At 36.9% G+C, this 20580-nt stretch overlaps 1 protein-coding gene across 1 annotated transcript in view; it reads right to left on the bottom strand.

Moving 5' to 3' along the window:
* Positions 1-20580, bottom strand: part of LOC149530835 (uncharacterized) — a 129561-nt gene that overhangs the window by 47157 nt on the left and 61824 nt on the right. The window contains exon 2 of the mRNA XM_089809285.1: positions 13312-13797. Coding sequence (XP_089665411.1) covers positions 13312-13797 — 486 coding nt within the window. The remainder of the gene's footprint in view (positions 1-13311; positions 13798-20580) is intronic.

Below are 20580 nucleotides of genomic sequence, written 5' to 3'. Positions count from 1 at the left end.
AGCAACTCAAAAAGTTAACTTGGCATGCCTGCATCAACTGTGTGAGTATATATACCATACCCACTATCCAAATCTCGCACCCACAGGGAATCCATAAATATCGAAACAAGACCAAGAATATCGTTAGACTCCTGCCGCTCAACTCTAACCTCACCTTCACCATGCCAAAAGTGGTGAAGCCTATCACTAGAACCCACCCAAGCTTTACTGCCAACTTTGTCAATACTCAAATCGCAAAACAAGTTGCTCTCACATCCATCAGCCATAAGGAGATACAAACCATTGGAAGAATCTTCAACCTCACAACCACATTTAACCTCTGCAAGTCTCCTATGAATGTGCTAACTCTACAAGTAAATTAAATGGTAGCAACTGATAGTATAACCACCTTGTAAACCCATTCTTGTATGAGACATAAAAGTAACCAACCCCTTCAAATACATATTATTAGTGGAAAATTGGTTGATGTCCCTGTAAGTGATCTCTCATCATCATCTAATTCAAATACTTGCAACCTCTAATCCTACTTGTGGAGATCGCAAACCACCATCTGATAACAAATAATACCAACTCTGAGCAAATCCACATTTGTGCTTCATCAAATCCTCCTCGTGTGGATCAAACAAAAAGTGATGAGCACTCCTCAAGATATAGTCACACTATGTAATCTCAACCTCAGTCAATGACTCATCATCATAGTCTGCGCCCCCTGAATGTGGATGAAACCTGTCCATGTTGATCAACCCACACGCTGTCATCACTAACAACATCCTCAACAGTCATATCTAAATGTTAGGCTGAATTAGAGTGCGCCAAATCTGATTTCTAATTTAACTCAGCAATCTGATTTTCTGCTTCATGAAATGCCACTAAAGTAGCCTCAAGGGTGTCCTTGGCATTCATGAGCACATATGTACATACATCTACTTTTGATTCCTTCTTCCTTAGTTCTTCTGAGTAAATATGTGTAAGGTCAAAGAGATGATCATGATCTGAAAGAAGGTGCAGGTCATCTGATTTCATAGTTTCCATACCTTCTTGTATATCTCCTCTTTAAGTCCCCTTTATTTCCCCTCCATTTGTTCATTCCAAAGGTGCTTTTCAAACATCCCATATATCTCATCAAAGCGTGATAAAGCATTTATCTTCAGTTACCTATAGTTAATTCTCCAAAAAAAGGTGAACTAGTAGGTGTATAAGATAACTCAAACGCACAAGAGGTTTAAGAAGGGTTTCATTATACATATCCAAATCATCAATGTCAGTCTTCATAACTAGGTGCGAAAAAGAATTACAGATGACACTGTGTTCACAAATAAATTCCTATGCTCTGAACAATCGAGAGGCAGTAATGCTTCTCAAACTCTCCGTAGCTGATGACCAGCTTTCTCAGATTCCATCCGGCAAGACAGCGGCCGAAATCTGGACACATCTCAAAGGTCTTCATGAGACTTCCGACAAGAGCAGAGCCTTCTTTCTGAAAAACACTCTGTTTTCTATTGTCATGGATGAGCGCACCTCGCTCCAAGCACACCTGAATCGGATTCAAGAAATCCGTGATCAGTTACTTGCCATCGGTCGCAAGATGGAGGAAGAGGATATTGTGGTAATCACTCTTCGGAGTTTACCAAATTCCTATGAGCATTTTATCGAGACTCTCAACATCACATCTACTGGTGTTGTTCTAAAGTTCACTGATCTCTGCACCCTGCTCCTTCAGCTAAAAGACCCGCAGATCATGTGCAGTCATCTGTCTGGTACATTGATTCAGGTGCTTCTCGACATTTCACTCACCGCAGAGACTGGTTTACTGACTACCAACCTTATTCAGATTCTGTTATCTTTGGTGGTGGAGAAGAGTACACGGTTGTTGGTAAAGGCAACATTCAAATTCAGTCTGTTGGGAGGAAGCTCATATTCCTTGATGTGTACTACGTTCCAAGGATGGAACTAAATCTACTCTCGGTCAGTCAGTTGCTACGACATTCTCCACACTTGGCAGTCACCTTCAATTCACATCAGTGCACCATCACTGATCGGGCGACTAAGTCTACTGTTGCAGTTGGTCTTGAGGATCATGGTCTTTTCAGACTTACTGATTCTGGTGATTCTCAGGACTTAGCTATGGCTGCTCGGCGATCTTCCATCAGCACACTTTGGCATCAGCGATATGGGCACTTAAATGTGCATTATCTCTCACAACTTGCTCGGGATGAGCTTGTTCTTGGTTTGCCAGAGATTCAAACCCAACACCTTGGAGTTTGTGACGCATGTTAGGCTGGGAAGCAACATCGCACACCTTTCCCCAGTGGCGATTCTTGGCGAGCTTCTCAAGTACTTCAGCTTGTTCATGCTGATATCTGCGGCCCTATGGCCACTCCTTCTGTTCTTGGGTACAGGTATTTTCTGTTGTTTGTAGATGATTTCAGTAGAAAAGTGTGGGTGTATTTCCTTAAAAAGAAATCCGATGCATTTACTGTATTTCAAAAGTTTAAACCCTTAGTTGAAAAAGAGTCTGGGAAATCTATTATTACTCTTAGATCAGACAATGGGGGGGAATTTTGTTCTAATGTTTTCTCCAGCTTCTTGGATACACATCGCATCCAACGCCAGTTCACCACACCCCACACGCCACAACAGAACAGTGTAGTTGAATGTCGGAACAGGACAATCACCGAGATGGCTCGTTCCATGCTCGAACACAGACATGTTCCTAAGCGTTTTTGGGCAGAAGCAGTTAACACTGGAGTTTATCTGTTGAACCGGTCACCCACAGTGGCGGTCAAAGGTAAAACTCCGGAAGAGGCCTGGTCAGGTCGCAAGCCCAGAATCAGTCACCTGAAGGTTTTTGGCTCTCTTGCTTTTGTTTGGATTCCTGATGCTTCATGCACCAAGTTGGATGCCAAGAGTCAGAAACTGATGCTTGCTGGATATAGCAATCTTCACAAAGCCTACTGCCTTATTGATGTTGAGACATCTCGTCTCATATATAGCCGCGATGTAGTCTTTGATGAGCAGCGAGGACCATTCATGCCTGTTTCTCTTGTTCCTGATCCAACAGACCAGCCTATGCAGGTTTATGATTTGGGAGTTCGGCTTCCATTAGGTCCACCTGATGGGAGGGCTCCAGTAGCTCCTACAGCTCCAGTCCTGCCAGTGATACCTGTACAGACACCTCCGGCTTCTCCTGCAGGATCACCGCGTTTTGAAGATGCTTCACCTGAGTTTGATCTAGATTCTTCTGATCAGGATCCTGCTAATCAAGCATCTCCTAGTACTACTGTTGGTCATTCTCCTCTCTGGCCTAAGTGGTGGGCTAAGACACTTGTTGATCTTCATGATGATGAGCTCATTGATGGGAGAACTGCTCGGAAAAAGAGCAAAACTACAGATTCTGTTAACTTCGCTCTTATGGCCAACATTCACAGTGTGTTTGAACCTCAAACATATTCCGAGGCTAAAGGAATTCCAGAGTGGGAACAGGCCATGCAATCTGAACACCACAGCCTGCTGAAGAACAACACTTGGGTCCTTTCTGATCTTCCCCCAGGGAAGAAACCCATTAGCTGCAAATGGGTCTACAAAATCAAATACAAATCAGATGGTACTTTGGATAAGTACAAAGCTCGTTTAGTAGCAAAGGGCTTTTCTCAGCGTCAGGGCATTGATTATGAGACCTTTGCTCCTACTGCAAAGATGAGCACCATCAGACTAGTCCTAGCCATGGCAGCACAGTTTGGCTGGAAGGTCCATCAGATGGACGTAAAGAGTGCTTTCCTGAATGGTGATCTCCATGAAGAGGTCTACATGACGCAGCCTCCTGGTTTCAAAGTTGCTGGTAAAGACCATCAGTTTCTCAGATTGGTAAAAGCTCTCTATGGTTTGGAGCAAGCCCCTCGGGCATGGTACATCAAGATTGATACGTACCTCAATGATCAAGGCTTCAAGAGGAGTTCTTCAAACTCAAATCTGTACATCAAGACTACTGATAGTGACATCATCCTTCTGGTTATCTATGTGGATGATCTGATCATCACTGGCAGTTCGGCATTTTTGATTCAGGGAATCAAACAACACTTATGCCAATCTTTTGATATGACTGACCTTGGGCTCATGCATTATTGCTTAGGTGTTGAAGTTTGGCAAGAGTCTTCTGGTATATTCATCTCTCAGTCCAAATATGCCAGGGCCTTGTTAGACAAATTCCGAATGCAGGATTGCAAACCTGCATCTACACCTATGGAGAAAGGTCTCAAGTTATCAGCCAAGTCTGATTCTCCTTCCGTTGATGATACTACGTATAGGCAACTAGTAGGCAGCCTCATCTACCTATCTGCTACTAGGCCTGATATCAGCTTCGCAGTCAGCTATATTTCACGCTTTATGACAACTCCTAAGGCTGATCATTGGATGGCAGCAAAGCATGTGCTTCGTTATGTGAAAGGCACTTTTGATTATGGACTTCTGTATTCTCGGAGTTCTAATCCTAAACTCAGTGGGTTCACAGATTCAGATTGGGCAAGTTCTGTTGATGATAAAATGTCAACATCTGGATATGTGTTCAGTTTGGGATCCGATGTAGTCACATGGACCAGCAAGAAGCAGCAAGCAGTTTCTCTCTCTTCTACAGAGGCTGAATACAGAGGGACTGTTAAGGCAGGATGTGAAGCTGTCTGGCTTCGTCGGATGCTTGGGGATATGCAGATGTCACCAACAGGACCGACTACTCTGTTTGTTGATAACGAAGGCGTTATCAAGTTAGCACGGAATCCAATCTTCCATGAACGAACCAAGCATGTGAATGTTCATTGTCATTACATACGACAGCTGGTTGAAGACGGGACTATAGATCTGCAGTATGTTCCTACCACAGATCAGACTGCAGACATTCTCACCAAGCCTCTTGGTCCTGATAAGTTTGTCAAATTCAAAGGACAGCTTGGTGTGTTAGATAGATTAACCATTAAGGGAGGGTATTACAATAATAGATAAGACGTCTATTATTAGTTAATGGTTATCTTGTAAATATCTTTAGCTTTAGTTTGCTTTCGTTTTTTGCTTTCTCTGGAATAGAATGTTTCTATTCTTTACGATTGTTTCCTAAGGAAACATCGTCTCATTCTTTTGTATAAATTGACCTTTCGGTCTCTGTTATTAACAAGCAAGTATTTACCAATTACCTCGTAATAGGGACAAGAATTTTCCATCCCCAAATTTGTTTCCTTTTTTTGGAAAAAGAGTATGTTTTTGAAACGACACTTTCAGAACAGCAGGGTACAGGGGTACGACTATAAGTCCCAAGGACAGTTTGGGGACAGCTAGAAGTCCCCTAAACTTCTAGCCGTCCCCTATGGCTTAAGCCATTTTAGACTATCGGTGTTAAAAAGTAAGAAATTTTTTATATGAAAAAAAGGTTGGTTGGTCTCGAAGACACGCAAACCACATTTGACAATATCAAAACCTAATCTAAAGATAAAATAAGCAAAAAATGAAAAAGAAGTTCATTTTCACATTCGCAAAGGAGAAGAGCACCAAGAGGAGCAGCTGGTCAAGGAATGAACAATAGTTGAAAGAGGAGGTTATGACATCAAATTTACTTGATTTAGACTCTTAGACATACCATCTATTGATTATGGATAACTATATATTAGTGCGAACTTCAATATTTACTATTTAGTAGTTTAGTTATAGTATTTACAATTAAATATTATGGACAACTGATTATAGAGTTGGACTCTAATGTTATTGTTTGTTGTTAAGTATTTTAGCTATAATAGAATGTCCACTGTTTACATTTCAATATTTTATGTCATTTCATGCATGAAACTTGGAGACTCTGGGCATTTTTGTTATATGTACACCATATTTTTACAATGAAAGTAGTTGAAATTTGTTAACTTTTGATGTATTGAGCTTCTAAAATGTTTGAAATTTGTTAACTTTCTATGTATTGAGCTTCTAAAATGTCTATAGTGAATGGTTTATCAATGTTATGATATTCATATTTGATTCTCTCTCTATAAAAATATTCCTACTTTTTTAATAGTCATCTCTTAATGTTCCATCCCCTAAATTTTGGCTTTGACCTGTACCTATACCAGAAACACATCCCCATCCCCTATAATGTCCCCGTCCTAGAAACTCCGTGAATCATGAAGCATAGATAAATTCACAAGGAGAATCCATACCATATGTAGAGACCATTAAGTCGAAATTAAAATCAGCATCAGCACTCTCAAAAGATATCCAGTACTCATCATTGGTTGATTGAATAGTCTTCTGTGTTATCATCATGTTCATCAAGAATACTAGTGTAGGCACCCCCGCAAGAAACCTCTACCTTCGTACTACCAATCAATAGACCTATATCATGTTTAACATCTTCTAAATGATCATGAGAAGGCTGTGATTTGATGGTAGTTGGCTGCTCTTCTTTTACAGAACTACCAATAAGCTGATTATTGTCTCCCTCATACAAAAATCTGCACCTGTCTTTTGCAAGAAGATCGTTGGCCAACTCGTGGTGCTTATTATTTACCACATCATTCTTGTTTTGAAGCTTTGGATGAATGCCCATATAATAACTGAAGGGTAGTTCTTTTTGAACCTGTAGAGGAAGTTTGTTATACTCATCATTTATGCCAAGTATTTCAGTTCTTGCATGCGGTTGAAAAGTTTGGGCTAACTGTTGTTGTATCTTTACAAGATCTTTCTTGACTTTTTCAAGATCATATATCTTTTTTCCTATCGTAGATTCTCCTAATCTTTTTCTCAAAAAATTGGCATGCTGGAACAGGACCTTCAATAGCGTTGTTCAAATTTGACTGTAATACTGCACAAATCTGAATGTAACTGTGATATCACAAAACGAACTGACTTCACATTTCCACGCAAACTAAAACCAACTGTCAAGGTCTAACTCTGAAGGTTGCTCAATTTATTTTCAAGTGTTACCCTTAAACATCTCAGCATGAACTAACCAGCAGGCTAATATATTATGCAAAATTTCAATGGTAATACACTTGCAGGATTCAGATTTAAATAAAAGTTTGCACATACTGACAATGCACTGTTTGTTACATTTTAAACAATGATACCAAGCAATATGAGTTCAGCCTCTTCATTCGCAATAGACATGTTAAAGGAGGGATTCAGTGTTGTTAATCCAACACTTTTAGCAGAGCATCCAAACAGGCACAAATCTGACCCTTGGAGACCTCCAGCATTTGCCTCAATCAAACACTCCAAGCCAACTCATAGGAAGCTCAAAACACAATACCTTTAGCAGTTCGACTCAGAATGTAAAAGGGCTTCTACAAGATTTTCTGAATAGTCTTTCCAATTTCTGTTTCAAGAAACTCCCGCAAGCTTCATGATGGCAACCAAGTCATATGATTTCTTCCTACCATTTCTCTGCAATTTAAAAGATAAGATTTCGTAATGCAAAGAGAAGCCATAATTTGGGTCAAGCATCTGTGATACAATCAAAGACTTCCACTCCAACTAATGGTTGTCAGACCAATGTCTTCCTGCAACTTGCAGCATATAGGTGCCATAAAAACTTATTTCCAAATTAATCTCAATTTTATTGCAATATGCCGGAAATTGCAATGTTCTACAACAAATTAGAAAACTCACCCACACTTTAGAATAACTGCCACCCTCTAATGCTTTTCTTTATATAGTTGGGACCCACGATAATGCATTGATATTATATTTAGAAGATTTTGGGGCTATAAAGTATTACAACCAGAAATATTTAAAGTGACCTTATATCAAATGAATTCCACCCGCACAATATATCTTGCCCAATTATAGTTTGGGTTCATATCAAAGGCAGCTCGATAATTTATATTTTCCCCTTCCTAAATGAACATTTGTACCTCTTATTATATATGATCCGAGCCTTGGCCAAAAATAATAATTTTTCATCCCATTGAAATCATTGACAGAAATTTTAGACTGCACAGCCAAACTTATGCCAAATATTCTTCACGTCAAATGAATTAAAATATCATACTTGCAATAATCCAGTAGCAACACCAAATTCTCCATGACTAATATTTGCCCTGCATAAAGTAAAATCTGGTGCCAAGCAACTTTCTCTGAAGCAAAGCCAAAGTCTGTCATCTATATTCAAAGAGTGGTAACTCTTGAAACAATATTATTCACGAGTGACAAAATACCATTGCAATCAATGGCTTATACATGTGCAAATTTCAAGTACAGTTATGACTGGATTCTTGCGTATTGAGCATTCACTTTACAGTTACGCCTTCATTGATAAAAATGTGCAATTACCAAACAGTAAGTAACAAGTAGGGATATATTAAACAAACATAGCATGAAATAACTGTTGGCAGTGAGCCAGCATCCCTCGCAGGATTTGCAACATGGCTTAACCACCTCCTGTGGTTCTATAAGACTATTGGTTGTATCGGGCATTGACAGGTTGATCTTTTGGTACAACAGCAATCTTGGCCTTTCTAAAAATTGGTATCAGAGCTTGGTCACAGGTTCGAATCTCGCAGGCCACGGCAAGTGATGCTGGGAGGGGGATTGTTGGCAATGGGCCAACACCCTCACAGGATCCGCAACATGGCTTAACCACCTCCTATGGTTCTATAAGACTATTGGTTCGGGCATTGACAAGTCGATCTTTTGGTGCAATGGCAACCTTGGCCTTCCTAACAATAATGCCTAGGTTTATTGTGCTTCACAAAAGTGCAGTGCCATCATAATTCTTGCTAGAAGAAAACCAGCTTAACTGGGATGTAAAAGAAATTGCATATCATTTACCATGCATATTGTTCTTCATAATAATTTAATGTAAGAAACAAAATTACTCTACATCCCTACAAGTAAGGGAATTTCCCAAATTCTCTTGATGCAAGAAAAACATAGCATGACAAAAGTATAACACCATAGTGGCAAAGCAATGTGGAATGCAAAGAGAAACAATCACGTGCAGTTTTATGTACCTACCAATGCTGATAATAATATAATTTGGCATATGATAAAAAAGTAAGAAATAAAATTACTTCATATTTCACTGAATATATGGGACTCGGGTCAGGGATACAAGTTTCTGAGACTTTTTTGTCAGAGAAATAATATAATTTGGCATATGATAAAAAGGTAAGAAACAAAATTACTCTATATACTACACCAAGTTTCTCAGGGTTACAAGTTTCTAAGACTTTGTTTTGTCACAGCAAGGGACAATTGTGTATGTGTGCACGCGTGCGCAAGTGTGCCAATGCATGTGTGTGCATGTGTGTGTGTGTGTGTGCATGTGGATACATGTGTGTGCACGTGTGTCTATGTGTGTATGTGCATGCATGGGATGTGTGCGTGTGTCTATGTGCGAGTGTGCATGCATGCGTGTGTGTGTGTGTGTGGGTGCATGTGTGTGTGCTTGAGTGCGTGCGTGAGCATGACTTTTGAATTTTCAAATATATCCATGAATTTCAAAATTACATAGCAATGATAACATTGCATTATAGTTACTGTATTTTAAATAATGGTACTTTGCAATCAAACATTCAGATAGACTTTTTCATTATATAGTATACAGTACCATTATAAAGTAGGCTATAATCTATTTGCATTCTTTCTATTAGATGTTCTAGTGTTTCGTTAATGGTCATCTTAGTTAAGTCTTTAGTTTATTAAGTAGTTTCTATTTCCATCTTTAGTTCACGATTGTTTCTTTTAGAAACATTGTCTTTGTAAATCTATATAAGGAGCTTTAATCTCCTTTGTTGAATACAACCATAACAACATCAATTTACCATAACATGGTATCAGAGCAAGTCGATGGGATTTCATAAAATTTGGCAAATTTTTTAAAGAAAATTTAGACCTCTTCTAATCTGGAATTTTTTCCACAAATTTGTTTTTCGATTTTTAGAAATAAAAATCGCTGGAGGTATTTTATGAAACTTTTGTTGTTCATCTTCGTGGATTTTTGCTAAAAATCACAAGCCTGGTTGAGGGTTTTTATCCCATGATTTCTCGGTTGCAGCAAAATTCTCTGTTTTTTTAGGGTTGTGTCTACTTGCATCTTGCTTGCATGTGTTGGCTTACCATGTGAAGTCTCATGTTTTGCCACCCTTGAAAATTTTTTGATGGATTTGCATAATTTTTTCCCTTAAAAATATTTGAATGGGTTTTCTATAATTTTTTCCTTGAAATTTTTTCATTCTGTAATTCACAAAGTTGCAAGGGATTCCGTTGTTCGTTTATAATTTTTTCCTCAAAAATTATTTGGCAGGTTTTACTGTTTTTCCTTTAAGAAACGAAGCTTTGTATTGCCCGGTTTTGATTGATTTTTCACTTCAAAAATCATGTTGGGTTTTGATCAATCTTTCACTTCAAAATTCATGTTCGGTTTTTTCCAATTTATCTCCTAAAAAATTAGACCTTTTTGCAGTCTATTTTGGGGCATCATCATCTACAAAGTTTGGAAGATTTGGTGACCTTTTTGCAAAATTGTGCGAGCTATTCTCAATGTTTGTCTCTGTCTCTAGGGAAGAGCAGCTTCGTTATTCAACATCAAGTTGGATATTTTATGATGATTTATGGTCAAATGTTTTGATGATTCTGGGAGGGTTTGTGGCAGACTTATCTCAATGGCAAAGTCATTGGAAAGCTCTCGTCTCATTTTGTAGAGCATTCAAGAAGGGGGCACCCTTGTCTAATCTTTTCTGGATGAATTTTGGTTTCTTGGTCAATTAACATTTTAAAGATCTAGAGAGGGTCTCAGCAGCAGCAAAATGTTTTGTAGAATTTGTGACCAAAAAGACAGTCGTTAGACAATGAACATTAATAGAGGATATTAGAATATTCTAGTGTTTCTTTAATGGTCATCTTAGTTAAGTCTTTAGTTTGTTAAGTAGTTTCTATTTCCATCTTTAGTTCATAATTGTTTCTTTTAGAAATATTGTCTTTGTAAATCTATATAAGGAGCTTTCATCTCCTTTGTTTAATATAACTACAGCAACATCGATTTACCATAACACTTTCTTCCTACCATCATCTGTTTGAGAGCATGAACATTGAAAACAAAGGAAAAGGCAAATACTTTGCGATAAACCCTGTATCATTCCCATCATAAATTTTATAATGTTGTATGACCCCTAGGGCCTACAAAAGGGTTTAATAAAAGAGTTCGGTTTTTTTTTAGCCATCGGAAATGGTGAACTGTCCTCGAGTTGGTTAGGGAACGGTCAATGGCTATCAGAAATGCATCAACCATTTCCAGAGTACCTGAACGCATTTCTAATTTTTCAAGTTGGTCAGGGATGGGTTGGAAATGTCCCTAGTCGTCCCCTCGTCCCCAAAACCGAGACCATTTCCAAGACCTTGGATTCAGGGGTGGAACCATATCCCCAAGTAGCATAGCTCTATACCCCTACAGGAAACAGACTTTCCCAACTTCTTTTACATGTTGGATTGACTTTATTCTTCTATGGTAGTTGTAGCAAAATACATTTCAGATTGCATGAAATCTTTCTTTTACTGAAAATTCACTTGCCATGAATTATACCAAAACTTGTTTCCTATACCCATATTTGTGCTCCAAAAATCCACTCTAGGACTGTTGAAATGTGATGCAGTGCATACAAATTAATATCTCTATGACTTTTTTTAAAGAATGTATGTCATGCAATCTAGTATGCATAACTATTTGATAAAAATAATATGTACTCTTCTCATTTAAAAGCTTTGATATTAACTCCAACAATGTTCTTGTCATCCTGTAAAGATTGATCGAAGGAAATCATACACATTGCACTTCAGAGCATCATTTGTTGAAGATCATTCTACTCCTTTTTTCAAGTAGAAGAAGAAAAAAATCACTCCTTCAGAGTTGATATTGCTTAAGGGACTTTCTGGTGCAGCTCTTACAAGACCGCCTAATAGTCCTATAAATTGATACAATTTGAGGAAATAAATTAAGACTGTCAAACTCTTTAACTTTTCTTGCTCAAAAGTCTTGTCAACATTTTTTATCTGAATCACTCCTCTCACTTTTGCTGTCAATTGTTTGCATTCGGGAGTGGCATTAAAGTACAAATAAACTCTGGCAGACAGACAAGGTAAACACAGTTGAGAGAAAGAAATCGATTTTATTTCTTCTTGTTTTCTAATTGTTTATTACATTGTATATGCACGCACTGTGAAACTCGAACTTAATTTCTTGCCCAAAAGTATCTCAAAGTAATTTATATCAAACAGTTCACTTTTCTCACATTCAATAGTAAGAGGTGTGGCACAACAAAAAAAAAACTGGTTAACAGACAAGGTAAATAAAATTGGAAAATTGAGAAGAGTGGTAAAAAAACATTCAATTTGTTTCGTGTTTTCTAATTGTCTATTACTCTTTCAAGCTGTGCATGCGAGAACAAGAAATTGCTACAGTAAATAAAAAACTTATATTTTTGCATACAACTACAGCAAACCTTTCAAGTTAAAAACAATGGGACCTACAGTTTTAACTTCACGCAGCACAGCAGTACATAATCTACATATGCAGAGAAGACAACAGAACAAAACTAACAATAGTTCATGGAAAGGTTAAAATGAAATATAAACCAAACTTTAAAGACGATATATTTATTGAATTCATTATCCCCAAAGTGCATATGTAGTAGGTAACAAAAATTTCAACAAAATAGAAAGCCAAATTTAAAAGAAATAGTGTGAAAAAGGGAAGCTCGCACAGAATGGCAAATTACAGGGGATCCTTGGCATAGGTATACAAGTTGGCAGCTAACAGTTAGCAAGAAGACTGATAAAGTTAGTAACGAAATGCTGTCCCAGAAAAACGTAGGCACAAAAAAGAAGTCAAAGTCAAGACACAAAGAACTAATTATTATACATTTAAGTTTTTAACACTCTTCTACAAAATTCCCAGCATAAAGCAAGAAAAAAACCAAGAAGAGGAGGAAACAAAAAATGAAAAACGCACGATGCTGTCAAAATAAGTACATGCAAAAGACAATTAAATCTCTGTCATACAACATACATCTCTATGTATTTAACACCCAATCATAATTCCACCTCAGATAGAAGTGTACACTTTAACAAAAAATTAGCCCTATTCTGGTTCAACACAATATGCAAAATAAACTTTTAATTCAGCAGCTTTGTTGTGCCTAAGATGGTCATTAATTAAATATGATCACAAAAACCAACACAAATAGATACGTGGAGCAAAATAGTTCTGATCTTGACAATTAACATCAAAATATGAATATAAAATACATTAAGATGCAAATATAATATGGAAGAAGAAAATTCCACCTGGCGCACAAACCGTAGAAGTCGGCTATCTGGACCAATGCCAGCGATTTGCGATGTAGAAGCAAATGCAAAACCACGAGTTGGTCTCACAGGAGAATCTCTTTCATCAATTTTGTAGGTGTACTTTATTGAAGAAAGCAAAGTGTGACCCAGTTGCCTCCGTATTGACCTAGAGGCTCGATGAGAAGGATCCACTAAGGAACGCCAAGTGAGATTGTAAGTCAAATCATGGTGTTCATCTGTAACCAATCCAACAGAGAGTCCAAATAGTCTCTCTTTGTAAGATGACCACTTTACCCAGTCTTCTGTAAGTAGGGATAATCTGGTCAATAACACAGCTGGTAACCCCTTAAATCTAGGATAAGACAATCCAACACTCATTTCTGATGTCTTGTCCCACCCATAGGACCCTGTGCCATCCCAGGTCTCTCCATATCCAAGCCAATTTTTTGATTTCAATGAGCCCTCGACCGTCCAAGTCTGTGCCTACATTTCCTTACACATAATATCACATGAGTAAAACATGGATTAAAACATAAAATACAAATTCATTTTATAACATCCATAATCATACAGAATTATAGCAAATGCTACTCATACATGTGCCACATCTTTTACAAATACTAATTTAGAACCTCAAGTAAAAAAAAATTGCTCAAATATATGCCATTTAAGGTAAAAGTAAAGGCATTTTCATGTCACTGCCAATCAAGACACCAATTTGGTGTGAGACAAGCCTTGTGGAACCTGACAACAGAATTGTTTCTAGAGTGTAAAACCTACTCATAGACGGTGCCACATCTTTGGAAAATACTAATGTTAGAATCTCAAGCAAATAATTTTTGGCTTAAACAGTTAAACAAAAGGCACTAAGGTAAAAGTAAAGGTATTTTCAGGTCACTGCCAAGCAAGAGACCAATTTGATATGAGATATGCCTTGTGGAACCCGACAAAAGAATTATTTCTATGGTGTAGAACCCTGCCCCTTCTAATTTCAAACATGTGAACACCTTTATAGAGTGCACGTGCCATCAGCACCAGGCTCACCCAAGATGCATTAAGTTCCTCTGGTTTTAAAAGTCAATAAAAAAGGCTGAAACAACAGCTATCTCATGGAGATTCAAACTATTTCTGAAATGAACAAGGATCTAGAACATTAAGCATGAAATGGGAGGACAATTTTCTTTTTGTTTCTTAGAATTTGATCAGGAATTCAAAGACAATATCTAAAATATTTGGGAGAGGCAGATTAAAAAATCAAGAATCATTAAAAGCACATCATGGAAAAACAATTCCAGTCCATAAAAGGACAAGAAACTTCCCTGAGAAGGTATAATCAACAACCCAGTTGCTTAATAGGCCATTTAACTCAACGAAAAACAGTCTACAGCAGTTACGCACAACAGGTTCGATTCAAATGAGAGCAAAAAGTAGTTGACAGGTAGCTATTCTCAGATTTGAACACAAAATGTAAGACCTAAAAATATACAGATAAAATTATAATATAGAATACTGCCAAGAAGTGAAAAAACAGAATTGATACAAAAATCATAAACTAAAAAACATTAATAATACTTTTTGATTAAATCATTATGCTCTCCATGGCAGCAAAAACCTTGTTATCATGTTACTCCTTGATTGTGACCAAGAAGTGATGAAACATGTTGTAGATCAAATCTTACAATCACAGATCCAAAAGAAGATTGGTTACTTTGAATTTTCCACAAATCTCCAGTATTGCAAACCTCATTGTGAAAGGATCGCTACTGATGTTAACAAGGCTCTGAATGTTGTCAATTACCAAGTGCTATATCTCCTTTGTGGAGTCATCATCATATGGCACTCGAGTTGAGATCCTCGGAATCTCACTTACGCAAGAAAATAGTTGCCAACTCGATTTCCTTGTCAGAGTGTCTCAAGAATCCTGGTTGTCTTAAGGCAGTCTCAGTAGGAGCAAGGACTTGTTACATGAACATTGAAGGTGACTTATCCACCTTACTACTCAAGCATGCCTCCAATATATCAAATGGGATGTCAACACCAACCTTGAGCTCCTGGCCATTTCTTTGTAATGCCTTCAACTACCACTGGCTATCGCTTCATGCCATATTATGATCGACAACCTGAACTTCCCAACAAGCTGGCAAGATCAAAAACTATTGTACCACTTTAATGTCTCGCCTCTGCTGATCAGTACAAGCAACCATCCTAAGATATAATTGGCGTTGAAGTCGTCAAGCAATTAGTGGTTGATTAATGATGTCTTAATCCTCTGCTCAATAGTCTTCTGATACAATTTGATATCTTTAAAACAATAAAATATCATAAGCTTTTCTTATATTATCAAAATATATCTTCAATCAGATTTGAAGTTTAGTGGCATCTAATATTTGTTACCTAGACCACGCCAACCAACTTCCTTGCAAAGATGATGGCAATGGAAGGAACTGCCACGACAATATTGTCTCAAATGCTTTGATCTTAATGATGTTGATAATGTCTCTTGCGAACGAATGTTATTTATTGTGTTAGTCAAGTTTGAGTATATGACAAGCACTAGCTCTTGATGCAATTTACTCAACTATGATACTACAATGTCATCTCTATAGTTCACTTCAATCAGGGAGTATGTTGTTGAATACAAGCCCCATATAGAATATATGGCACACAAAATGATCCTAGTCATGTCTCCAAATGGAGGAGAAATTAATGCAAAATGTATCAAAGAATGTGAAAGGAGTGTCGCTCGCCCCTCCTATAAGGTGATGACTCAATCACTATCAAGTGTGTATGACATCGCTTAAAACTCCAAGCAACGACTAGCTTCAAATGTTGTATCTCAAAAATCAAATCGAGTTATGAAATTGTGATCACAATGGTGATTATTGTTACCAGCAATGCAGCCATAGATATAGACAATGGTGATCCCTCGTTAATATCAAAATTTGGGAAAATCGCCCTGAGACTTGCGAATTCAATCTCACCAAGGCTTGCAGTATAGTAATTGTGATGTTCGGATTTATCAATATATCCTGCGTTTGATCCCTTGTGATTTACTTTGATATCAATCAGGATTGAATAAGAATTATGTTGTTATTGACTATTCAATCTCACTTTGTCTAGACTTATGTTACCATCTTCAAAACTCAATGATCCAATACCCACAGATATGCAAATATATACAAGTTAGTATATTAAACTTTGGTTACTCTGTCTTCGCCCAAGCAAGGAGCCAAGTCAACACTATTAAGTAAAGTCCACAAACAACTAGAGGGAGCAAGGGGGGGTGAATCAGTTGTCAACAAATATAATTAAATCCAAGCTTATAAAAACTGATCACCAACAACTAGAACAATGATGCACAACAATAAGAAACCATACACCATAACACAATGATTGTGTTGACTAGGAAAACCCTTGATTAGAGGGATAACCCCAATATAGATGGTACCCACAATACAATGTACTAATACATGAATTCCTGGTGAAAGGATGCGACTCTGTTAGGAGTCAAATACAACTCATTTGGTACACCAGTCCCTGTTAAAGGACAAATCCTTGTTAGGAGACCTTGAACCTTCCTAGAAGGTTCTAACCCTGTAAAAGGTTAATAAAAACAAGTAGACCCACTAACCAAGTGCTCTAAGAAAAGTGAAAGATCTTTAAGGATAACTTATCCAATAAGCATGAACTAACTGATCTGCAACTTACTTGCCAAAACAGTTCCTTTGATGTCCAATAATCATCCAAACAAATTCCTTGTTGTGCTCTGATAATCCAGCATCAAGGCTTGCATCATGTACCCAAACATACCATATATTCAGTTCACACACTCCAAACAAGGAACATATCTTTCCTTTATGTTCTTTACAAATAATTAATTAGGTCAGCCTATTAGAGCTTCCCCAATATACAATTAATTACATAAAGCCATGCTAAGGCATACACACCTTCATAAGCATATATACAACCATTACAAGAGTGACTCACACATTAAAATGAGAATAGAACATTTGCCAATGGTAATTCACACACTACATCAACACAGTGGGCTGCTGGTAAAATGTATTGCACGTTACACACCAGTGACCTTTCCAAAATAAGTCCAATGACTTAAAAGTTTGAACATATGTGCACAAACCAGTCTTCTACCATCTTCCATACTCGCCAGCATTAATTCCTTCTTGCCATTAAGATATAGCAAAAATACTATAACTGGCTCCATCACATATTCCTACTCACTGGTTTGCTACCAGTCTTCACAAACAAACTATCACTCTTCCAGAATATCACATAAAGTACAGAAAACATAGACATGATGTCTATACTCATTCTTCTACACAAATCTAAGCTCGCATATCCAAATCTGTCAATCACTGTTTGCGTTGAACTGTTAAGTAGCCTGCAATAATAGAATCTAAGTCTGTCATGAGCCAAAGAATATATGTAGGCATCAATGATAAAACATGTCACTAATACAACATCTCTGCAAAACTCCCAAGCGCCAATAATGTCCTCTATTCCTAACAAACACAAGGTAGTTGATCTTTGAACAAAACATTTGTTATTGTTGATGACCATCAATGACAATTGTCTCGCCAAAAAATTCAGATTTAATCAAGAGCTATCCTTGATAAACAATACCAGCTTTAGATATAAAGATTTATACCAGCAATAAATATTTGTAATTAGGTCAAATAAATAGAATATATGACCATAAATCAAATTTCTGAATACGGAATATATAGCGTCAGATCTGCGATAATGTTGACGATTGATTACATAATTGTCTCTAACAAAGACTTCACGAATTTGGTGATATCGACAAACTAATTTAAGGAGTCCACTGAAACTACAATTACAGGCTAGGGAGCATATTGCACCTCCAAAATTTGAAATCAGGGATCCAATTCCAATCTGAAATGAGAAATACAATCGATATGAGACAATCCACGATGGTAACAATCGCTTCCCAGAAGACAAATAAATATGAAGTTCGCACCCCCATTAAAAAAAATGACATGTCAGCCCAATACAATTTTGAAAATGTGGTCCCAAATAGGTCCACAAGCTACATATAGAACCGGGCCCAAAAATATAACATTCTTGATTTACTGAGTTGAAATATTAATTTGGAGAACAGTTTAGAGGCTGTACTAAAAGATTTTGCATTATTCCCTACTTGGAATATTTGAAATTTCAGACCATGAACAGCCCATCATATAAATTCCCAATTCTGGATCCAATTTTACAGGCTATCACCTGAGTTTTTTTAAGGTAGAGCCACTCATTTAGAAAATTAGAAGTATAGTTCCAACCTGCTGACATACTAGGAGAAGACAAAAGGAATAATGAATTTCTTATACTGTGGGAGTAAGTCTAGATTTATTGCTGCCAACCTCAGGTGCCATGTGAATCAGATTTAAATATGGACCATGAATTCAAAACGTTTAAGATGAAAAGTTTCATATCAGATGCTTTAATTGCATGAGTAACACACAGTAGAAGTTAATGCGCCATAATAAGCAAGACAGGGTGAAACACGTATAAAAAGCAAAAGGCCTCATGACCATAGTTTACAACTTGAAGTCAGCGAAAATTTAAGCAGGCCAAAGTCTTGACTTGCACTTCAGAGTCAGGACACGTTAGAAAATTGAATATTCAAAATTTGCATAAATTCATAAAATAGACAAAATCCAAAGTTGCATGGACACATATTGGGATACAAATATGGATACAGTATTGGATATGGATACAGCCATTTTTGAAGACCGCTTACATTGGTACAGCTGGACATGATATTCATCAAAAACACATGCACATATATTTCACACAACTTTCTAAGTTTAGACGAGATTTTCATTACTTTAAAAGCAACAGCTGGATATGACATTCATAAAAAACACATGAACATATATTTCACACAACTTTCTAAGTTTAGATGAGATTTTCATTACTTTAAAAGCAACAGCTGGATATGGCATTCATAAAAAACACATGTACATATATTTTTCACAACTTTCTAAGTTTAGATGAGATTTTCATTACTTCAAAAAGCAACAGCTGGATATGACATTCATAAAAAACACATGCACATATATTTCACACAACTTTCTAAGTTTAGATGAGATTTTCATTACTTCAGAAGCAACGGCTGGATATGACATTCATAAAAAACACATGCACATATATTGCACACGACTAAGTTTAGTTGATATTTTCATTACTTTAAAAGCAACAGACACCTAAGTGCTCCATAAATTATTATGGATTTGATTTAACAATCTGCAATTTACAAAATAATATCAAACCAGGATCTATAATAAATCACCAACAATATCATTCAAATCTAAATTAAGATGAATTAAAGTAACATTTGAATATAAATTAGAACTGAGAAATATCTAAATAAATTCAAATTTAAATATAGAAAACTAAAATAAATAAAATAATCTAAAATTTAAAAAAATGTTATAGATAAATAATTGTATTCTAAAATAAAATAGTATTCCAAACAAGCAGAAAAATGAAAAAAAAATTGCACAAATGAAGTTTCTTTAATCAAGTTTAGGAAGTTTTATGTCAAACTTTTGAAAATGAAATCACACAATATTCCTATACAGCTAGAATACTAGAACTTTTTTGGCGCGTGGATACAGTATTTGACATGCATCTGAACCATATTCGAATCAAATACGGTGGTACAAAGGGGAATGAGTGTATCCAGCTAATCAGATAAAATCACATACAAAATTGCATTCCCCTGCTAATGGGCCAACCTTTAATTATTCGAAGCAGAATATTGTCAATTGCAAACTGCCCAAGGACAGTTCTGAAACTAATTTTGATGGAATAGCCAGAGGTGATCATAGTCAAGGAGGTAAGAATGTGATCATCCAACAGCCCGGATTGTTTTATCAGAGGCAGGCCCTTCTAGTTAGGTTCCAATTGAACAACGAAGCAGAGGCATTGGCCATTTGGAAGCTCTCAAAATGGCTGTCACCTTAAAGTATTAAAACTTAGAAGTGGAAGGAGACTATATTAATAGTTATTCCAGCTATGAAATAACTATCCAAAGGTTGGAGATTGTGAAATATTACACAACAAGAATTTGTTAGCTCAAGGCTTTGAGATCATTTCTTTTGGGCACTGTTTTAAAGAATGGAATCAGGTTTTTGATAATCTAGCAAATGCTGTCATTGACTAATTCCAGTTTCGTGACTGAAGTCAACAACCTCTCTGACAAATAAGAGATAATTCCTGTGCTTT

The sequence above is a fragment of the Cupressus sempervirens genome, chromosome 11 (assembly GCF_028749045.1).
Source record: "Cupressus sempervirens isolate cs-2001-9-10 chromosome 11, ASM2874904v1, whole genome shotgun sequence".
In the NCBI taxonomy this organism is placed as follows: Eukaryota; Viridiplantae; Streptophyta; class Pinopsida; order Cupressales; family Cupressaceae; genus Cupressus; species Cupressus sempervirens.
The sequence above is the reverse complement of the archived record's forward strand: the minus strand, read 5'-3'. Positions and strand labels throughout refer to the sequence as shown.